This window comes from Phalacrocorax carbo, chromosome 16, assembly GCF_963921805.1.
Source record: "Phalacrocorax carbo chromosome 16, bPhaCar2.1, whole genome shotgun sequence".
NCBI classification, from domain to species: domain Eukaryota; kingdom Metazoa; phylum Chordata; class Aves; order Suliformes; family Phalacrocoracidae; genus Phalacrocorax; species Phalacrocorax carbo.
This window is the reverse complement of record NC_087528.1, coordinates 6,477,467-6,497,296: the sequence shown is the minus strand read 5'-3', so window position 1 is coordinate 6,497,296 and position 19,830 is coordinate 6,477,467. Positions and strand designations below refer to the sequence as shown.

The 19,830-nt window shown below is 41.1% G+C and overlaps 1 protein-coding gene across 3 annotated transcripts in view; it reads right to left on the bottom strand.

Annotated features, from left to right (window-relative positions):
• Positions 1 to 4,438: 4,438 nt before the first annotated feature.
• The window catches only part of CEP112 (centrosomal protein 112), a 173,201-nt gene continuing 157,809 nt past the window's right edge, over positions 4,439 to 19,830 (bottom strand). For all 3 annotated transcript variants that reach the window (XM_064467132.1, XM_064467133.1, XM_064467136.1), the window contains 3 exons: positions 8,716 to 8,817; positions 6,250 to 6,314; positions 4,439 to 4,884 (listed from right to left, as the gene is read on the bottom strand). In XM_064467132.1, coding sequence (XP_064323202.1) covers positions 4,881 to 4,884; positions 6,250 to 6,314; positions 8,716 to 8,817 — 171 coding nt within the window. In that variant the 3' untranslated portion in view covers positions 4,439 to 4,880. The remainder of the gene's footprint in view (positions 4,885 to 6,249; positions 6,315 to 8,715; positions 8,818 to 19,830) is intronic.

Below are 19,830 nucleotides of genomic sequence, written 5' to 3'. Positions count from 1 at the left end.
TCATGAAATCCATATGGAGTCATTCGCCTTCTTAGGTCTGTTTTTCTGCCACCCTTAGACGCAGAACGAGAGCCTGACTGTGTAAAAACTTACTGAGATTTAGGTAGGCTCTGGATTTAAAGAGAAAGAGCCATTTCTGAGGAATCCCTTTCTAAAAATGCTTGCTCTGCAAGAAGACTGGTCAGCTGTGAATCCACAGGCCATTGCAGACGAACTCCCTAGATTGACCAGCCGCATCTTCAGTGCCGTGTTAAACGTGAGTCTGTGCAACAGCTAATTGTGGAGTTCAGCAGGAGGTAAACCAGCTGGCCAACAACTGCATCCATATTGTGTGTTACGGGGTAGGTGTTACCCCTTGGTCACAGAGGCTGTCAGCTACATCTCATCAAAGATGTTCTGCCCCCTCCAGGAGTTCTCAGCACTATTGCATTGGTTCTCAGTGAAGAGATAAGGGCAGTATTATAGACTCCTTGATTTCAACTCAGGATTTCTTAGGGATTCTAGGTCCAGAATTTTAATAAATTCCTTGAAGCCTTTCTTTGGACAAAACTGGACAAAGCTAACTTCAGCGTTAGTTTGGCTGGGATAAGACAACTGCACAATTAGGGCCCACAACCTTCTTTTGAAATGATGGCCAAATCTGCCCGTTATTAAACTTTGATATCAGGCTTCAAATGGGAGAAGAACGAGATTCCTGAAGTACAAATCTGGTGAATAGATGTTATGAAGTTGGACGTATTGTGTTAGAACTTAACTGTCCAGCCGAGATAAACGTACTCTTTACTTTGCTCATTTTACAAACACACATTTCCTTGTTTTCAGTCCTAAGTACTGAGACTAAGTCTGATACTTGTGCTGGCATACATAATGCACATCTCCCATTCCACTAAGCTATATATTTATGCAGCATGCGAGACAAAACAGGCTGTTGGGACCCAGCTGTGCAGATACAATTGCTTTCGAGAGATGCTCAAAGGAGGTCACAGCTCTAAATCCTCCTTGTGTGAAGGTAAGCTGTGTGCCCAGCTTCCCAAGGCTCTTCCAAAAATACTACCTTGAATTTAGATATATCTGGGTTAAAACAAAAATGAAGTTCACCATTGCTAGCAACAGCATGAGGGGAACCATCAGGAAAGAAAATGTCTCTTCTCCCAAGGGGCCCTGGAGCAAGCACAGCACTTAAGGGCCAGCAACCAACAGCCGGGTTCATGGGAAAAAGGCTGGATCAGCAGAGATCAGGATCAGGGACTGCAAAGCAAGAGGACGACATAAGGTCTTCACCTATTCTTTTACCACGTTTGTCAGTGAAGGAGAGATCATCTTGTGGTAGAAAATGGTAAATAAATGATATTTTGTCCAGGGGCTTGAGTTAGTTATATTATTACAAATATCAGGTAACATGAAAGGGAGCTGCATAATTGCTGTGGAAAAGTGTTACGAACTGCTCCCAAACACGGCACACACAGAGACACACTCTGCCTCTCTCAGTTTTGCAGGATCAGATCCTTATTCAGTTCTTTCAATGCTTTTTCACAAAAAAAAATTTCTAATTTAGGGAGGGAAAGTTTTATTTAATTATCTTCATTTTTTTTTTTGTTTGAATTGACCAACTCCCTATCTTCCATTGGCTTTATCAAAGAAGCCACCAGTACCAGAGCACGTCTAATTTTAAGTGGGCTTTAGTTGGCAGACTTAAAATTGATCATGCATTTTAGTTTCAGTAACTTGCAATTTCTGCACTCTTTGATAGCTCACTTTAAAGAACAAGTCGTCTTTAATGACAAAGGCTTAAAAGAAATGACCTTTCTGAACAAAATATCAAAGCTTAGAAAAGATAGTTGGAAAAAAAAGTCCGAATTAAAATGACCTTGCATTCTGAAACTTTTTCATTCAATATCTGACATCTTACTTTTCCTTTGTACCCTCAGAACGAGACCAAATATAATCTAGCGGTGTGGTGCCTCCAGTACATTTTGTGATTTGGGAAGGACTTGCAGTCCAGTAAGATAATTAAAAAAAAGTAAATCAGATCCCATATACACTCTCTATCAAGACAGCTCGTCATTAGAATTAAAGCTGTGCATTTTTTCACAAAATTCAATAAAATAGTCTAAGATATTCTAGTGATGGCAAACATTTTCTTCTTGTCACAAAAAAGTCTTTTTCTGTGCAGCAAAATAATTTCCCAGTTTGAAACCACAGTCGGTAGCGATTTGGGCAAGTAACAGGAGTATCTGCTGTCACCAGTACAATTAAAGCACTGTTGCAGGAGAAAAGAGAGGGCTGGGAGAAGGAGGGAGGTTGTATCTCTTTTCTTCCAACCACACCAGAAATGAGCATATTTGTTACGTGTAACACAAGAACTGTGAGTGGCACTGAAATAAAGTGTCACCTTGATAAGGGTCACCTCCCTTGATACTGGTGAAAAATGTTATGATGCCTTTTTCTTGTGGTGTTTTATATAGAGTGAAACAATCTTCTCTCCCACAGCAAAAATCAGTAAAATTAAATAAATAAAAAGCACAAAGAAAGCTAGAACCGTAGTCAGCCTGGTTTCACCAGAGTTTGGTTTATGGGCAATAAAGGCAACTACTGGCACCTGGCAACTCCTTACCTAGCGGGTGAAAGAGAGGCAGACAGCAAGTAGTACATATGAAAGTATTTCTAATCCTGCAATTTGGACTCTAACTCTTACTTGTTACAAAAACGGTCAAAGAAATGTTAACAACAACCACAACAGAACTCCAACCAACCTTGAACTTTATTTCTTATCAGGTTTATAAGCACCTTCAAAATGGTCCTCACATTGTATTTGATGTTGGAGAGAGCTTCCCAGAGTTTTAAAACTCCCAAATTGCCCACGAGCTACTTTTCTCAAGCTGCTTTTTGATCATCAACGACATCAGCAACCCAATTCCATCAAAAAGACGACAATTGAGGCCTGAATTCAACTAGCTAGAACAGGGTCCATGTGTTTCTTTATGGATGTACCCCCCTTACTGCTTTCAAAAGCACTACAACCACACAGATATCATGCAAAAATGAAAGCAGAACAGCAGAATCAAAACCGCCTCATTTCCTTCATGCAGGAGAAAAGAGATTTCACTGTCCCAACGCCTGCCGTTTGGACACAGGGCAATACCCAACGGGTAAACGCCAGCGCGCGCCGTCTGCGGCGGTGCGAGCTCTCGGCGCTTCTCCTGGAGAGCCCAACCATCGCTGCCGTGCACCTCTCTGAGTAAATATATTTCATTTTACTGCCCACAATTAACTAAATGCATCCTAACAAATTCCTCCTACTAAATCTCACCGTTGCCCCAGGCGAGGCTTTGTGGCACCTGCCGCAGCACCTCCTGGCTTATCAGAGCCATGACAACCCCTTATCTATAATTAGAAGAATCACTTGTTTCAAGGAAGGTGGAAAACCTGCCCAGGCCCAGACCAGACTGACAACGAGCAAAGCACCCAGCAAAGTTGGAGTCAGTATTTGGCAAGGAGCTCCCTGCCGGCGCTGCCAGGAGGCGGGGGTGGATGGAGCCCGGCCTGCCAAAGCCTCTCCTCATTGATCTCCATGCCAGGCGGAGATAAGAGCACAGCTGGCGAGCTGGGACTCGGCGGGACAGCCGCGTCCAGCCGCGGGCACTCGAGCGGCCAGGGCCCTCTGAATTCTGCCCAGACTGCGGCACGTCGAGCGCAGGTGCCACGGGGGCGAGGGAGGCGAAGCGGCCATCCCCGTCAGCAGCGAAACGGAGGGTCTCGCTGCTGCCGCCGGTGCCACAGTTGGACTTAGAAGACAGGAATTTCTGGCCCCCTCTCAAGCACTCAGACCATTAACTGTGCCTTGATATGAACGCTGCCGGCAGGATGGTGCCTAGGGAAAAAAAAAAAGCTATTCCTGTATTCGGCATATCTAAATTTACAGATTACAAATGTACTAATGTACACTCTGGCCCAGGGATGGCCAAGAGATAAGGAAGCCTTCCTATGCCTGCGCGGCAGAGCCAGCTATGAGGACGAGTCCCTGTCTGGGTCCTTCAGCTTTCCACCGCTGCTCAAACCTCATCCCTGCAAACCCTCAGGAATCTGCTTAGATTTACCAGGACCATCCAAGAGAACGGTGTACACTCATGCAGAATCAAGACCATATTGGCTGCGACTCTTTTTCAATAATGTCCCATAACTGCATGATCAGTAAATGACAATGGACTTTCCTGTGACCAGCCTATGCAACTCCCAATGACGGATTTACATGCTATTATCTGGCGACGGTGGCTGCATCTGTCATCATGGTGCTTTCATTCTTGCTACAAGATTTATCCTTGAAAAACAGCATCAAATATTTTCCCAGTTACCAAAGCCATAGAAAAGTCTCATATGCCCTGTGACTACTTAGGTGAGTGAGATGCCCAAGCAGGACAATAATGTCAAAACAAAATAGTACAAAATAATAATATTTTAATATTATGTAAACACATGGACACAAAACAATGTCAAAATATGTTAAAATATCTTGGACAATAACAATAGAAAATGGGATTTTCTTCATGTATAAAAGTGAAAAGAATGGTCCTGGGAAGTAATAACAAAAATATTAGTAGAGGAAACTCTACTCGCTCGGTAAGCGAGCTCAGCACGGAGTCAAACACATAGTATATCGAAAGCATATGTCTGTAATAAGACAATGATAAAAAATAATGGAAGGAAGATACAAGTAAAAACATGCTGGCATGAACAATGGATGTGTTTTCCTGAACTTCATTACATTTTATGTGCTAACAAAACAGCCACTGATCTTTGCGTTTTAATTTACAAGAGCCAAATCTTCAAACCTATTCAAAGCAGTCCATTTGGCAATCGAAGAAATCCAACAGCTCCAGCAGCTACCTGAAAATGAAGAGATTCTCATTAGTTATATCTTATTCTTCTTACTATAAAAACATACCAGGCTGAAGCCAGGGCCGGGGCCGGTCAGCCGCGGGCCTGGGTACGGCCGTGACCGGTGCTTTCGGGTGCTCAGGAGCGTGCCACGGGGAGCTACACCACATCTGCAGCCACGGGCACGTGTGTTAAAGCAGCAAAAAGCAGGATTTCAGTGACTGAGGGTCAGGTAAATGCTAACACAAAACTTGGTGTGAATGTAGTCTTGGAAAAAGATCTGGTCAGGAAGAAAGCTTCCCGGAGCAGAAGCAGCACAAAAGCTTCTCCCAGTCTGTGAGCAACGCGGCAGCAGCCCCGCCGGGGAGACCTGCTGTGTGCCGTGCTGGCTCTGCCCTGCCCTTCCTCTCCACCAGGACGTGGCTGGGGCTGCTTCCACCCCCAGCGTTTCAGTCGTCTGTGGCCTGGCCTGACCTAATGGTACATGACTATTCATCCTTTTCTATAGCTATTTTCCTAACTGTGACGACACTAATTCAGAATAAATTCGAGACAAAATGCATCCCTTGGCAACGCTACTGCTGCTACTGGAGAGCATCTAGAGACTATGTTACAGCTTTATATTTATCTAACAAAGTTACCTATGCTGGACATAATTACCAAGAATCTATGACATTTTCAGTTTCCAATTAGCTTAAGGTAATTCTCATTAACAAATAGTTTTGGATTAATATTTCCAGACAATTTTCACACTAACATTTTTACAAATGTTTAAATATCTGACAAATTTTTACCCTATTTTACAAGCACATGTTCTTATTTGCAGAAATCCTCATGTGAGATATGCAAGTATCATCAAAGTCTATAAATATAAAAAAGATGGAGTGGCTTTCCTAGGAAGTTTCCTTTTACTCACCTCTCCATGTGAATCACTTACTCTAAAGGCACAGCAAGGCTTTTTATTGCAGCCGCACTTGCCATAATTTATATTGGAGGGTGTAAACGTCTGAAAAAAGCTCAGGCTCATGAAGATCCGGTACTTTGAAGATGTGATCTGTAATATTACGCATTGCATCATTGTTTTCTATCTTAAAAGGAGGTGGCATCACCGCAGAGCTGCAGCTGTGCACTGAGCCACTGTCTCATCATGAATGTCAAGGCAAGGCCCAGACTTGTAATGCACCTGCAAGTTCTCTAATCTTGTTCTAATAGTACTGACTAAGCACTGGGAAAATTCTCAGACGCTTGTTTACCGAAAATAAGGAACTTTTAAAACTGCAACCATATTTGAGTGTTTTAATTAAGCCATAAAACTTCAATAACTGGGACCCACAGGTGTGAAATGGTACAAATTGATCAAAGATAATCACGTACCTTCTGGCGTGGTAGGCGTCCAGCTCTTCCTGGAGGACAGAGACTCTTTTCTGCAGAATATTTACCTGTAAAATACATCCCACATGAAAATGGTGCACAAAATTCTAATCAACAAATTTGCGCTCAGTTCATAAAGAGTGTTTTTCTCGTCTATCCTGCCTACATAAAATGCAGTAACACTTTAGTTGCATACTGGAATTAATACTTGATAGAAGATAGTTAGCATGGCTTCCCTAGCCCTGCTCCAGCTACACACTATCAACTCCTTTAGGAACAGAGTCAAAACAGTAAAAACTCAGCTGGTGGTACCACATGGGTTGTGCAAGGGTTTGGGAGCTCTGGTTCTACTGTCAAGTCCCCTCCGATGCCTGTGCTCTGATCCCTGCACCTTTGCTCTTGTGATGAAGGTACTCACCTGTTCTTGAAGTGCATGAGAATTAATGTTTGTTAATACACGGTGGCCCCTTCGGGACGACTCACCAAGAGCAGACAATTGGGCAGCACACTTTATAGTTAGCAACATTTTTAGAAAACTTTGCCCAAGCCTCAAGTATTTTCTTTTTTTTTTTTTTTTTGCTTGTTTGTTTTTATCACTGCTTGGTGCTTTTTACCCAGCCTATCCTCTTCATCCTCCTCCAACAATAAATAATCCTGACAGGTGCAGAGATTCCACTGCCCTTCTTGTCTGATGTTTTCAAACAGGAATTTCAACAATTTTCAAAGACCAGGACACCTGTGCTTCAGAAAGAGCCCTGCTTACTGAGTGGTCTGCGAGGAGAGCGTACCGCTGGAAATAGAGCCGGCAGCTATGTATTTCTGGGAGAGCACCCAGGTTTTAGTGTGTGTAGTTACTTTTGCTCTTTGAAATGGTGCTGCTGCTTACAGAAGCCCTGCAGGTGGATATCAGATTCTACTTTTTTTTAAACTCATTAAAAGGTGTGGTATTCTTATATTAGCTCCAGAGTAACGCTTCCTACCAGACAGTGGTAATAGTTAACGACACTTTAAAAACAACTTTTTACTACCAACTGGAAATAGATTTACCCAGTAAATCCTTAACTCTCTATTTCCCACAACTATTTATATGAGAAAGAGCATCACTTCCATTAGGAATCCTTTGACATGTACGCAGAGTGATTACAACCACAGTGTTGAAGTTGTGTCACTACTAGCACACGGGAATATAAAAGTTTCCCCCTATGAAAATTTCCTACTTCTAATAAAGGCACACTTTGCCAGGGAAAGTGTCTCATGCATAGCAAAAAATACTACAGAGTAATCTCATGCATTGTAACGAGAAAAAAAAAAAGGGGGGGAAATCCCAAATACGTTAAATAACCAACCATCTCCATAGAGAGAGATTGCATAAGAAAGAGGAATGGAGCATTGGTAGATCTATAATTGCTTGAAAAACTGTCCTGAAAATTGGTATAAGGTGTGTGCTGGTATCAAGCCTGAACTTGTACGCCGTGCCCTCAGGGCTCTTGCTCTTCCCGTTGCTCCTGGGCAGCTCTGAGTCACCAGCATTGCCCTTTCTTTCTCTCATTTCTTCCCTTAAGCCCAGGGCAGATCCCAGTCCTTCCCAACACGCTTAAATGCGCAGTCCTGCACCGGGCCATATGCGAACGCTGACAGTGTTTTCTTTGGATTACTGTTATTCCGCACCGATGATCGCTCCTCTTTATTGCTATTTATCCTTCCTCATGTGAGTTCAGGCAATGATGACATTTTGTTTTCTTCCAGCTCTTAATACACTGAATAGGAAAGCATCAAATAACTTCTGTGGAAACCACGTACAAGAAACGCCCAATTCATTAGCGATTCCCTAAGTATGATGGCATTTTGATATTTCTGTTGGCCAGTTTTATAGTCTATTTCATATAAATAATATTGATTCTGTATTATTCTAGATGAGCTGGTGTTTTGCAATATTAAAACCAAAGCAGTTACAGAAGTCTGTTAGAGCATCTTTATGTTGGGAAATGTAGAAATAACACAATTACCATTTGGACCACTATCTCAAAAGAAATATCCCATTTGCTTTATTATATAGGCTGAAAGAAAACAAAATGATTTCTCATTCTGTTCTGCACTGTTTAAATGCATCCTTTAAATGATTCCTTCTGGAGAAACAGGTAAGGAAGAGGAGAGATAACTGTGTGCTGTATTTGAAAGGTTGACAAAGAAACCACCAATAATGAATACAGCATAATTTCTGCTTTCAATTCCCAACTGAAGCAAAATCTGGGATCAAAAGATACGATATGTTAGCTCTCAAGGTGAAGAAACTGGAGGAGAAACGCCTTGGTAAAGATGACTGAGTGCGAAGCATGCAAGTGCTGCCACACATTGTTTTTCAGACTTGTTCAGTATTTCTGGCTGAATTTTAGATGGCTATAATTTATTATCTACAAGAGAGAGTTTTTATCCAGCCCAAAAAGTTGAAGATGAACAGTAAAAACGTACCTGAGATTTTAAAGATACAATGGTGTCTTCAAGTTCCTGTCTCAAAGATGCTGGCATCAGACCTTTGAGTGTGGTTTCATATTCTTGTCTTATATGGGTCATCTGTAACAGAACAAAAAGACATTTATATTTAGATGGCTACGCTTGGAAGCCGGAGAGTAACTTTTTTGCTTCTTTTGTCCAATTTGGAGTCCAAGTAAACTCAGAATTGGGATATCAAGGGAAAGGGAAGGAGAGAGAAGATCAGCAAAGACCTGTGGAGAGCAAAAGAGGTAAAAAAGAGGAAGAAAGGAAAAGAAAACGTTAAGTATAAAAATATATGGAGAAGAGAGAAAAATCATGAAAAGGAAACAGTAAGGCACCTTTTGGGACATGGTCTGAAGAAGCAATAATAATAATAATTCCTAAACCTATCTCAATGGAGCATTTATCCAGACATACACCTTGCAAACTGATAGTCAGCTCTCTTTTTGTCTTTGCTGGGGCGTGAGCTGGGTCAGCAGAGTGATATTTGCCCCTTACTCCTTTAGACAAGGTGAACTACTGTTTCCCAAGATTTTTTTTACAAAATATCCCAACTTCTAGGTGCTTTTAAGGCCTTTTTTTAATGTAATGTGCAACTATTTTTCATTGTACTTTGTGTCTTCCTCAGCTTCATTGATGCTATGTGACTTTCAACAAATAGGTTGAAGAATCTTATATGTTATGCGATCGGATGTTGACACCAAAATGATTACTTCTAAAGGAGGACATTTTAGTCCATAACCTTATTCAGCAGATGCTGAGTAAACAGTACAGTTACTAAGCAATGTTAAATGAAGAGAGGTCAGCTGGAAGGATTGTGCTTCATGTCTCTCTGGTGGGGTTGTATTTGCTGAATTTTGACCCAGGAAAAGTACTGAGAGTCTGGTTCAGCTCTGTCCCTCGAGTCGCACAGGACTGCTCGCACACTTTATTACTTGGCAGAATCAGGGCCTCACATCTGTACTTACCTTCCAATAGGATTAACTGCTTAATTCAAATTAAGCAAGTACTTAGGTGTTTTTCTGGATTAGCAGCTGAATATGAAGATAAAAGATAAAAAGGATTCGATATCATACTAACTTACAAAATATCTTTAAACTTTCAAATTGAATCTTTTTCCAATGATTTACACACCAACACCATTTCGTGCTAATTTTGTTTTAGTTACCAAATTGCTTAAACCTACCATTGCAACCACAAATCCAAACCTCAGTCTTACATCTGAAGAAGTCATGAGTTATAACTTCCAGCTCCCAGCTTGCAAGGAGCGCACACGCTTAAACACGTGAGAACCGAACACAAAGTTCACTGCAAGACGTGCCAATTACCATCTTTCGGAAAAAGCAGGTCATGCCAAAATATGCATTATGCATAATACAATTATCAATACAAAAGGAATAAAACAATCTGATGAAACTTTAGGGAAATTCTGTCTATGAGTCATTCCAACATGCTGAAGAAATCTCCAAATCTCTATGTAAATAGGCAATTAGAGGCTTTCCTTGTGAGCTGCAACTAAGTGATGCCACTATGCAAATCGAAAGGAAAAAAAACGGTAAGACAGGAAACCTTGTTTGAACTCTGCTTGTATATGAGCCAGTGATCAGAATTTATGTGTTTGAAAGTTACTCCAATAAATTTATGCTACTACTTCTATAAAGGCTTACAAAGCTATGCATAGGTGCTTTGCCAGGATAAATATTTTCTAAGCCAACAGCTCATTTGGGTGGGGACCTTGATAGAGCAGAAACATATATTTCAGTTAATTCAACACGTTACATTTGTTCTTGCTGAAACGGGAGCAGAAACATGCAGCTAAAGCAGCAAAATGCTTTTATTTCCTAAGTTTTGAATAATAAAAATCTATTTTCCACAATTAAGAGGATCTGGATGATTGATCACCTTGCCAATATGTTGGGGTGACCCAACCCGCACAGAAACTCCATCACAGGGGCCTGACTCACGTTCAAGCTCTCCATTTACAGGTGATGGAGAGGCCAGGAGCTGCGCCTGGACTCTGGTATAACTCACTACAGCACAATCTACCCGTGCCTACAGAGCACCTAAGACACACAAGCTTCCTCAGGTGCCAGGCACACAGCAAGAGCCCCTTATTATAATTTTTCCTAGAGGAAAGTCAAGAAAGTTTCATTGTAAGTAGATGCAACAAAAAATTTATACAAGTCTGTGAGTGAAATAATAATGTTCTAATTGTGCAACAGTCTTCTTTCAACCAGGTCACTGGTTTTAACAGTTTAATCTGCAAGTGTCTTCTAAACACATGCTTTCACAACACCGTTAACGTTTGCTATTAGCTCTGCAAAGGAGCAAGGGGACCGTTCCCTTCTGACAAAGGCGTTTCTTGGAAAGTTAGGAAGCGATACGTACTGTGCTTTAAAGTAAGGAGAGGTATTACTGCGTCAGCTGAAAATGGAGAAAGACAATGAGAAACAAGCCCTGGTAGCTGAAGTATTGCTTGGGGCTGATTTCTTACTCTATTCCAGAGAGAAGACACACACTTTTTTTTTTTCAGTGAAAACTGTTCTTTGGGATACAACTGCAATTTGTTTGTTTGCTAAGACAAAATATGTTACTTTCAACTGTGCTCACTGATAATTGCATCACAATACGATGAAAATAAGATCCCAGCTGTTTCCTGTCATATTATGATAAACAACATGCTGATATTTTTGGCCGAAGTTACTATCAAGGTTTATTGACCCAAGAGATTAAAATAGTGCACAGCAAAAATCTGAATCACTTCTTATAACTGAAAAATAACATATAGGGGGCTAATGTATACTAATTTTAATGGGGGAATGTTTTTATTTTTTAACACTTATTTTTGACCAATGAAAGGTTTGTCTGTAGGGACCTTTTAAGATTTTTTTTTGTGCCTTAAAGGCTTTTTTGTTCTTTTACAGCTTCAAGCTGCCTCCCTAGGATCCAGAAATACTGTGTCTCCTCTTGCACTCTTGAGAGACGTTTAAAATTGCAATTCTTCAGCCCTCAGGAGGGCTTTAGTCTGCTGGATGAGGATAGCTCTATTTCATTTACTGTTGTGTTCGTTTTTCTTCTGTCCTGAGAAAGTTTTTTTTTTTGAAAATTCATTTTGGTGAGTTGATTTAATCCGTGAACCCCCAGGAAGGTTTTATAGCTTTTAATATTAAGCTGCCACACTGGTCTTTGTTTATTCAGGTTGGTGGCTAACATATGAGGTTTGGAGGTTTACCATCAATCATCTTTGGTGTCTGTAGAAACACCCAAAAGCTGAAGTTGCCACACGTAGCTCATGTATGCTTAATCATGGGATAAATTAGGAAAAAAAGAAGAGACAAATATTCACACAAAGTGATGCAAAAAGCAGGGAAGTTATCATTTCACAGACTGCCATGAGATCTTGTCACAGCTGGGCGCTGACTATTCTCAAACGACACAAAAGTTGGTTTTGATGTCCAGAAGAGAAATATCCAAAACGGAGCTTTCCAAACCAAGCGCTCGGGCCTGGCCCAGCACTTTTCAGTAGCATAAGTTTCAATTTTACTGCTTCAAGGAGTCAAGTGGCACAATTCAGTTTTGCAGCTACTTATTATTTCTAATGTTTGTGGAGCTGGGTTAGAGGCAGAAGGGAGAACAGGACTGATCGGGAACAAGTCCCATTGGCACCCAGCTGCACTGCTGTTGCTCTCCTTCCTTTTTGAAAGAATCAACTTAAGCACATCCAGGGGAAGTACAGATGCATTTTAGTCAAGTGCTAGGAACAACCTGCAAAGCTGAGGATATTCTGCTTCTCTTCTGTGCTTTGCTATACAGCCACAACCACGCTGTATATACAGGTTCCTGAGAGCCAACTCTCCCCTTCTTACCTCCGAGAGGTCTGTGATGCTGAGTTTATCACCGAGAACACACTGGCCCTGGTGCCTCTCTCATTAAAAAAAAAAAAATTAACGCCCACCCCCTAAACAACTGCAATCTTCTCCAGATCTCCCAACTGTAAGTTACTTGATTTGATCCAGAGAGGCATAAGGAAAATGCAACTGAAACACTGACGTGTACGTTGCCAAAGCAAATGAAGGGACCACAGAAGTGTTGTTCAAGTTCCTTTAAAAAAAAATAAAAAAAAAAAAAAATCTTGTCTTGAAGAGCATGAAGTCAACATTATGTTTACGTCAGATAAGAATCAAAAGGCAGTTCACTTAACTAAGGTGTTGCTGGTTTTTTAGTAGCTTAATTTCTGCCTGTTTATAATATGTGCACGGTAATAGTTCCACATGTGCCAGGAAATACTAGGATAGTGACCAAAAGGCATAATTAAGATAATTTTATTATTATGAAATTTTCTCCACGTTTCAGGGGGAGTAAGATGAGAAAAGTAATTTCCCACCTCTCAAATCCTTTCCGGCATTATTTAAACATGGTGTGTTACAACGCTGTTTAAAAGGGAAATCTCTTTAAAAAGGTTATGCATCTGTTCTGCAGCACACATCTCTGAAAGAAGACATGAAAAATCTGCTGTAATGAATCTGAAGACAGGTTAGGGTACCAAAAAAGTGAAAATAACTCCTTCAGCCTTAGGCAAACCATTTAATCTCAAAGTCTCATCCTTCTAAATGAGGATAATAATAATAATAATAATAATAATAATAATAATAATATTGAATAGGTCAACTTCATTCAGGTGATATGAAGATTACTGAAGTAATTTTCCAAAAGCACTTTGAAAAGGGCAAGTGAAGGACAAATTGCTATGAAGCCATTCCAATTAAAAAAAAAACCCATCAACAGAAAGACAAAAACCCCAAACAATAACCCAAAGAATGGCAAAGTAATGATTAATCACCACTTGCTTGTGTTCGCCCTAATTGCAGTGACTCCTCCTCTGCTTCTCAGCACTGCTAAACCCTACGTGAGCACAGCTCTATCCCCACAAAACTGCCAGGAGTCTATCCGGGCCCCTTCCTCCATCAGCTGGCCTGGGGAGCACTGAGCAATGTCTATAACCGAGGAACCAGATCTACCAAAATCTGACATTTCCTTAAACTTCAGATCTCTCAGTGTTCTGTCATAAGAGAATATTTAATTGGAGGTTGAAATCTTCTCTAACATTTTTTCCTAATGAAGATTCAAGTGATGTATCCATTTTTTTCAGTGAAAAACAAGGCCTGAACATTCGTCTTTTCACAACATAATCAAACACAAATATCTGCTGATTTTTAATCTACATCCTCTCATTTCAGGCAGAGGGAATTTCTATTCTTACTGTGAAACGTATGTTGAAATATGGTTCTTCCAGATTTAGAGAAATAGAATGCAATTCGATACAAATGTTCTCAAGTTCTTAAGAAAAGTAATGAATGCTATAAATCGCATGAATTTGGCTCAGCTGAAAACAGTAACCAAGAAAGATCAGCTGAGCAAGTTATTTTGTCAAGTGTACACCATGTTGCTCTCCACAGAGAAAATACTGCTGTAGCACCTCCTCTGTTCTGACAGTTTCAATAAAACATAAATTGGTGGCATAGTTGTCCTCTTTGTTTTTATGTCTTTAGCTAGTAAACCATCTGAGGGTCCAGAACATTTTTGCCTTGTTGTTTTACTAACCCGCGGGGACCTCCAGTTACGCCGAGCTGCTCGCTGCACACTGCGCTTTCTGCTCTAAGTTGGTTTTATTTTTTTTTTGCCCAACCTGCATCCAAGAAGCCTTATTACTTCAGTGCCTTGTATTTCGATATCTTTCTTTTCTTAACCAAGATCTCCCACCTGGAAGATCCTCTGTTTGTAGTTAAGCAAGGCAAGTCTCTATAATTCACCGCTGCAAAGGAGGGGAAGGCAGGAAAAACTTTTTGAAAAAAAACACCAGTGGGCTGCATATAGCAAGAACAGCATTCTTGGGATTACGCGAGTTGGAGAGGAATAAAAGCTTTCACTGTCAACACCATAGAACAACCAGGAATGTTGTGGCTAGAAAATCTGCGCTGCTCTCTCAACCTCCCCCTCTCCAGGGCTCTGCTGTTGTTCCAGCTGGGATTTGGAGGATCCCCGATTTCTTTTCCCCTCCTTCCAAATGACTTGAGGCAGAAGATGCCATCTTTGTCCCTGAGCACTACTTCCTTCAGCTCTTGTCAATGCCGGCCGGAGAGGTCATTACTGCGCCAGGAGCGGTGCCCCCCTCCGCGGGCGAAGGGGACTCGGACACGGCTCACACCCCCTGACCTGGAGGAACAAAAGCTAAACCAGCCCAACCACTACCCAGTGCTGCCGGGCCAAAGCTGAAAACACATGGTGTTCATTTCTGGCTCTGTCAATTCCTAATATGCTATCAAGATAATTAAGTTTGAAATAAAGCTCTAAGCATCTTTGACACCACCACTGGAATGTATTTATATGTTTCAGTTTTACATTCCAGCATGTGTTACCTTCTATATAATCCTTTCCATCCTGGGGTGGCTCAGCAAGTCAAGGTTTCCACGTCTGATACACGGAGGTGCTGAGTGCTCGCTAACGACAGGGAGACCTGACAAAGCTCAGCAGCCTGTAGGATTAGGCTCAGTATTTTCACACTGACTGTGTGAACAAGCAAAACTTTGTAGATAATAATCAGAAACTACTTTTACTATCACCATTGCCCCTCTCAAGACTAAAATCTAATCAGCATCTCAGCTGGAAAACAAGCAGCTGGCTTTAGAAAGCATCCCGGTTGGTAAGAGTCTGCTCAGCTTCGGGCACGGGTGAGGATGGGTAGTGCAGGAGGCAGCCACTGCTGCGCTTCCTGGACCACGTCTGATCGATGGCACTTTGTGCTGATTAAACTGCAAACAAAATGATACTTCAGAATTTAAATTATGTTAAAGATCAGCATAAAGCTGACCTTTTCCAGTCCCTTTTAGCTCCATCCAGGAACCTCATCGCCTAGAAAAAATGAATGGGACAGTTCACTAACTGAGCACGCATCGCTGAGAGCCCGCACTGGAGATGAGGTGTCTCTGCTCCTCTCTTCTGTCACCTGACCGGCTCCTCCATGCATTGACATTTCTTCTTCTTTTTTTAATTCCCTGCATTAATTACCAGCATCATTGTCCCTTGTAGTCCTACTTTAAACACTGCTGAAAGAACAAAATTCCCTTAATTGATAATATGCGAGCAAACCACAGACGCTCCAAAATGATGTAGTGCTCTCTTAAAAGGAAGATCTTTCTCATTCACTACTATTTAAGACAAAGAGCTAGAAAACTGACATTTTAAAATACCCTCTAATTCCTGTATGCCAGCATATGCTTCTATTCTTTTTTGGTAAAAATTCTCTTTTTCCTTTTAACTAATTTTTCTGTAGTTTCTGCTTTACTGTCTTGCTCCAGCTGGCCACTTCGTTCCAATAATTCCTTCTGTTCTATGAAGTAGGTATATATTTGTGTATTTTCCAGTTGTGTCTTATTACCAAAGCTAACATTTGATCATTGACTTCCACACATACATCATCATCATCTACCTCTTTTCCCTTTGACAGTTGCACAGTTGGTGAGAGCCTTCTCTCCTGCAGTTCCTGCCATATGGAGCTCCTGGGAACTTTCAACTCCATTGATTTCCAGCTCCTTTCAAATCCCACCTGCAAATCTGTTTTTCTGTGCTTGAGCCTCAGCTTCTATCTCCTTCTGCTAATCTGAAACTTTATGCTACACAGTATAAGATACTATATTCCGATTAATTCTGCATTCCTTTCATAGTAAGCTGTTAAAGAAAATGCTATACAAAATATAAAATACGCCAAATGCAAAGCTATGATTTATTCTAACCGGCTCAGTCTTAATTAAATATCGGGGGGTGCTTTTGTAGCAAAGTGATTAATGAATGTATCAAAGGAACTCCATGTATGGTAGGCACTAACTGAAGTAAAAGTGGTAGAATTTGGCTCCAAATAATGTCAGTAGTCATTGTAAGGTACCTTCATCAACACTGCCGTACACCTATAGGGGCACCTATATCCATGAGAGGTCCCTTATAGAGATATAACCAGAATCAGTCTGATTCGTCCCCAACAGCCTCTATTGGGAACTGTTAAAAGAGAACAACACCCTAAGAAACTGATGTCTTGGTCTGTGAATGCCAGAAAGCCTGACCAGCATGCTCTTGCTTACATCAGATTCTTCGCTGCCTGTATGTGGCTCTCCAACATCTTCTTTTCAGTAAAAATGTTTTAAACTTGAAATTTGTTCACCATAATTAGTTAGAAAAGAAATCTTTTGTTGTGCTGTCTGCAGTCATTGAACCAGCAGGTTTTCAGGCGCCAGCCTGTGGGGAGCTACACCCCTCTGGCTGTTTGTCTCCTACGTTTTTTACAATATATATACATATAAGAAACGCTTTATGGAAGGAAAATGGCTCAAGTACACAGTACCCTCTTGAGCCCAGCGCCTGGGGTGTTGCCAGAGCAATGGATGGACAGAAGCGACTGGGCAAGAAGAGGAAGGGCCCTCCTCAGCCTCGCAGAACTGCAGGAAAACAAGTGCTTTTCAGGTAGAGCCTGCCCGGTCCGTGCTGGTCGCATACAGAAACTGCAGGAGACATTTTAATGTGACAATATTTGGCGTCACTGTTCTTGAAAGTCACAGTGGAAACTTCTTTCAGATTCTCGCTTTATTCCCCACCGCGCCCGGGGCTGCTGAGCCCTGGTGCCAGCGCTGCCTGCCCAAGGGGTTAATCGCCCCGTCCGCAGGCAGTGACAGGGCGAGGGCTGCTCTCTGTGAATCACTTCTGTGGTTAAGATCATCGAAATCTAGACTAAGCTTCCCATTTCTGTGGGAGCAGACATGGGTCTCTGGGGGAAAATTCTGGAAGCGTTTCAGTGACGTGGGTTGAAGCAACCAGAGCAAATGGCAGAATTTCATCACTACCTCCAGCGCGTGCTGTTTGTTTCTCAGTTTCCAAAGGGCTCGTCGGCTCTGCAAAACAAAGGCTGCCGAAATTCTCTTCACCTGCAGCTGGCCACAAAGCAAACTTTTATTTTTGAATACCTAACCTAGAGCTTATTAACCTGATTTTAGGTGACTCTAACATGTCCTGAGAAAGACAACCCTTTGAGAAAGACTGGAAATTCAAGGCAGGGGCCCCAGAAGCACTACCTGGCTTTCGCAATTAGCTGGGGCACCTGAGCTAAAAGTCCTGTCCCAGGAGAGAGGCTGGGCTTGTACCAAACTTCCTGCAGTGGTTCACCCACCTCCAGATGCAGGAAACTCCACTGCTTCCCCTTGATTTTTCCAGAGCATGGAGAGCAGGGCAGGATGATGGAAATGAAGGAAAAGGTTTTCTGTGATTTTATCCAATTGCATTTAAAACTCTGCGATATATTTAAAAATGAAACCGAAAAGAAATGACCAAAAGCCCTGAACTAAAGGGCCATTAATATTAAGTCTTCCAGCCATCGTTGTATTAAGAACTATTTGGGACCCATACCTTGGACATAGGCATACATTGCTCATCTCTGTCTTACTGTTTCTTTACTCACAGCTCCACAAATCTGCAAGCAGTAGCACTGTTCCCATCAAGGAGAAGGTGTGGCAAATGTTAGAAGTTCTCTGTGCTACGCAGCAACTAAAATTTCAGAACGATGCATCATAGCATTCATCTGAGAACAAATATATTTAGTTGGCATGGAAACAGTAAGTTAGGCTGAATGTGGTAAATATCCAGCAGTCATAAAAAATTGAGCAAGTCAGAATAATAAACATTAAAAATTAAAACTCGCTGAATGCTTTTGAATCATAGCGCTCTTACAATTATCACTGTTTTCATTTGAACATGAGCGAAATCCACTTAACAAACTAAGCTGTTCCATTTTATTCCAACTATTTCTACAACATCCTTATTCAGATAACTCCTTTCTCCCTTTTTCATAATCCATTTGAGAAAAAGGAAATTAAAGGGCTGGAAATCTACATTGGTATACTCCTTCATTTCCTCAATAATATTCATGAATTGAACATAATTGATTTTCTGTCTTCAGAGAATCTCTCCCCTTTAAGACTGTATTTGTGACGTGACTGCTTGGAGGAGTGTTCCTATGGTTTGAGTATCTATAGTGATGCTACTTCAGTTGTTTGCGAACATGAGGAACTTTTTTTCCTCTATTATCCCCAATCAGAAATTTTACATCATACTCAATCCAGCCCTATAGTTAAAAACATTAAGCTTTTTTCTGAAAATTTTTTTGCATGTAATTCTCAAAAGAGAGATTCTCAGAGCTTTCTAGTATAGTGAGTTGGGGTGAGTGCCCTTACAAAAAGGAATTTGAAATGAAATGATGTATTCTAAAGAAATCTAGGTAATAAAGCAAGAAGATCACTACCATCAATTTTTATACAGGCCCCAATTCAGCAAAATTTGTTGCACATGCCTAAATCCCCAGATTCATTAAGGCACATGCTTAAGCTCTCAGTGATATGTGTCATTTTTAATTACACATTCACAGGATGTACAGTCTGCTGTATGGACAATTTAGATTTCTTAACTATGACTGACAACTGCACAAAGCCATGTGACTCAAAGAAAAGAAACGTTTTTAGTAGAATGAAAGATCTTTCTATCAGAAATCTTGTCTTACATTAGATCTAGGCACATATCAGAGACAACCAAGTGATACACCACAGGAGTACATGATACAGGAACATAAACCCACACAGGATTAGTTGACAAGAAGCTGGTTCCCACAGTTACATGTTACCGAGGTATAAGAAACTTCAGCATTGCTTTGCAAGGAAAAGGTTTGGACACACCCACATTTCCTAGGAACCTTCCCAGACTGCTTTAACTGTCTTGGGACTATATATCAAGAAACCTACATACAAGAAACAATATATATGAAGTGTGAGTTACACTTTATTTACTGCTAGTTTGCCACCTTCCATAAGTACAATTCCATATGTCTCAAGAAGTTGAACGTATGACTTTTGAAGGAAATATCCAGCATTTTGAGATGAAGTTCTGAGACTCCAATCTAGAAGCAATATTACTGAACACATGGACCACTGTCCTAGAAAACCATGCTTAGCAGAGACAGGACAACCATTATGGAAAAGACAAAATTATTCAGGTTTCTCA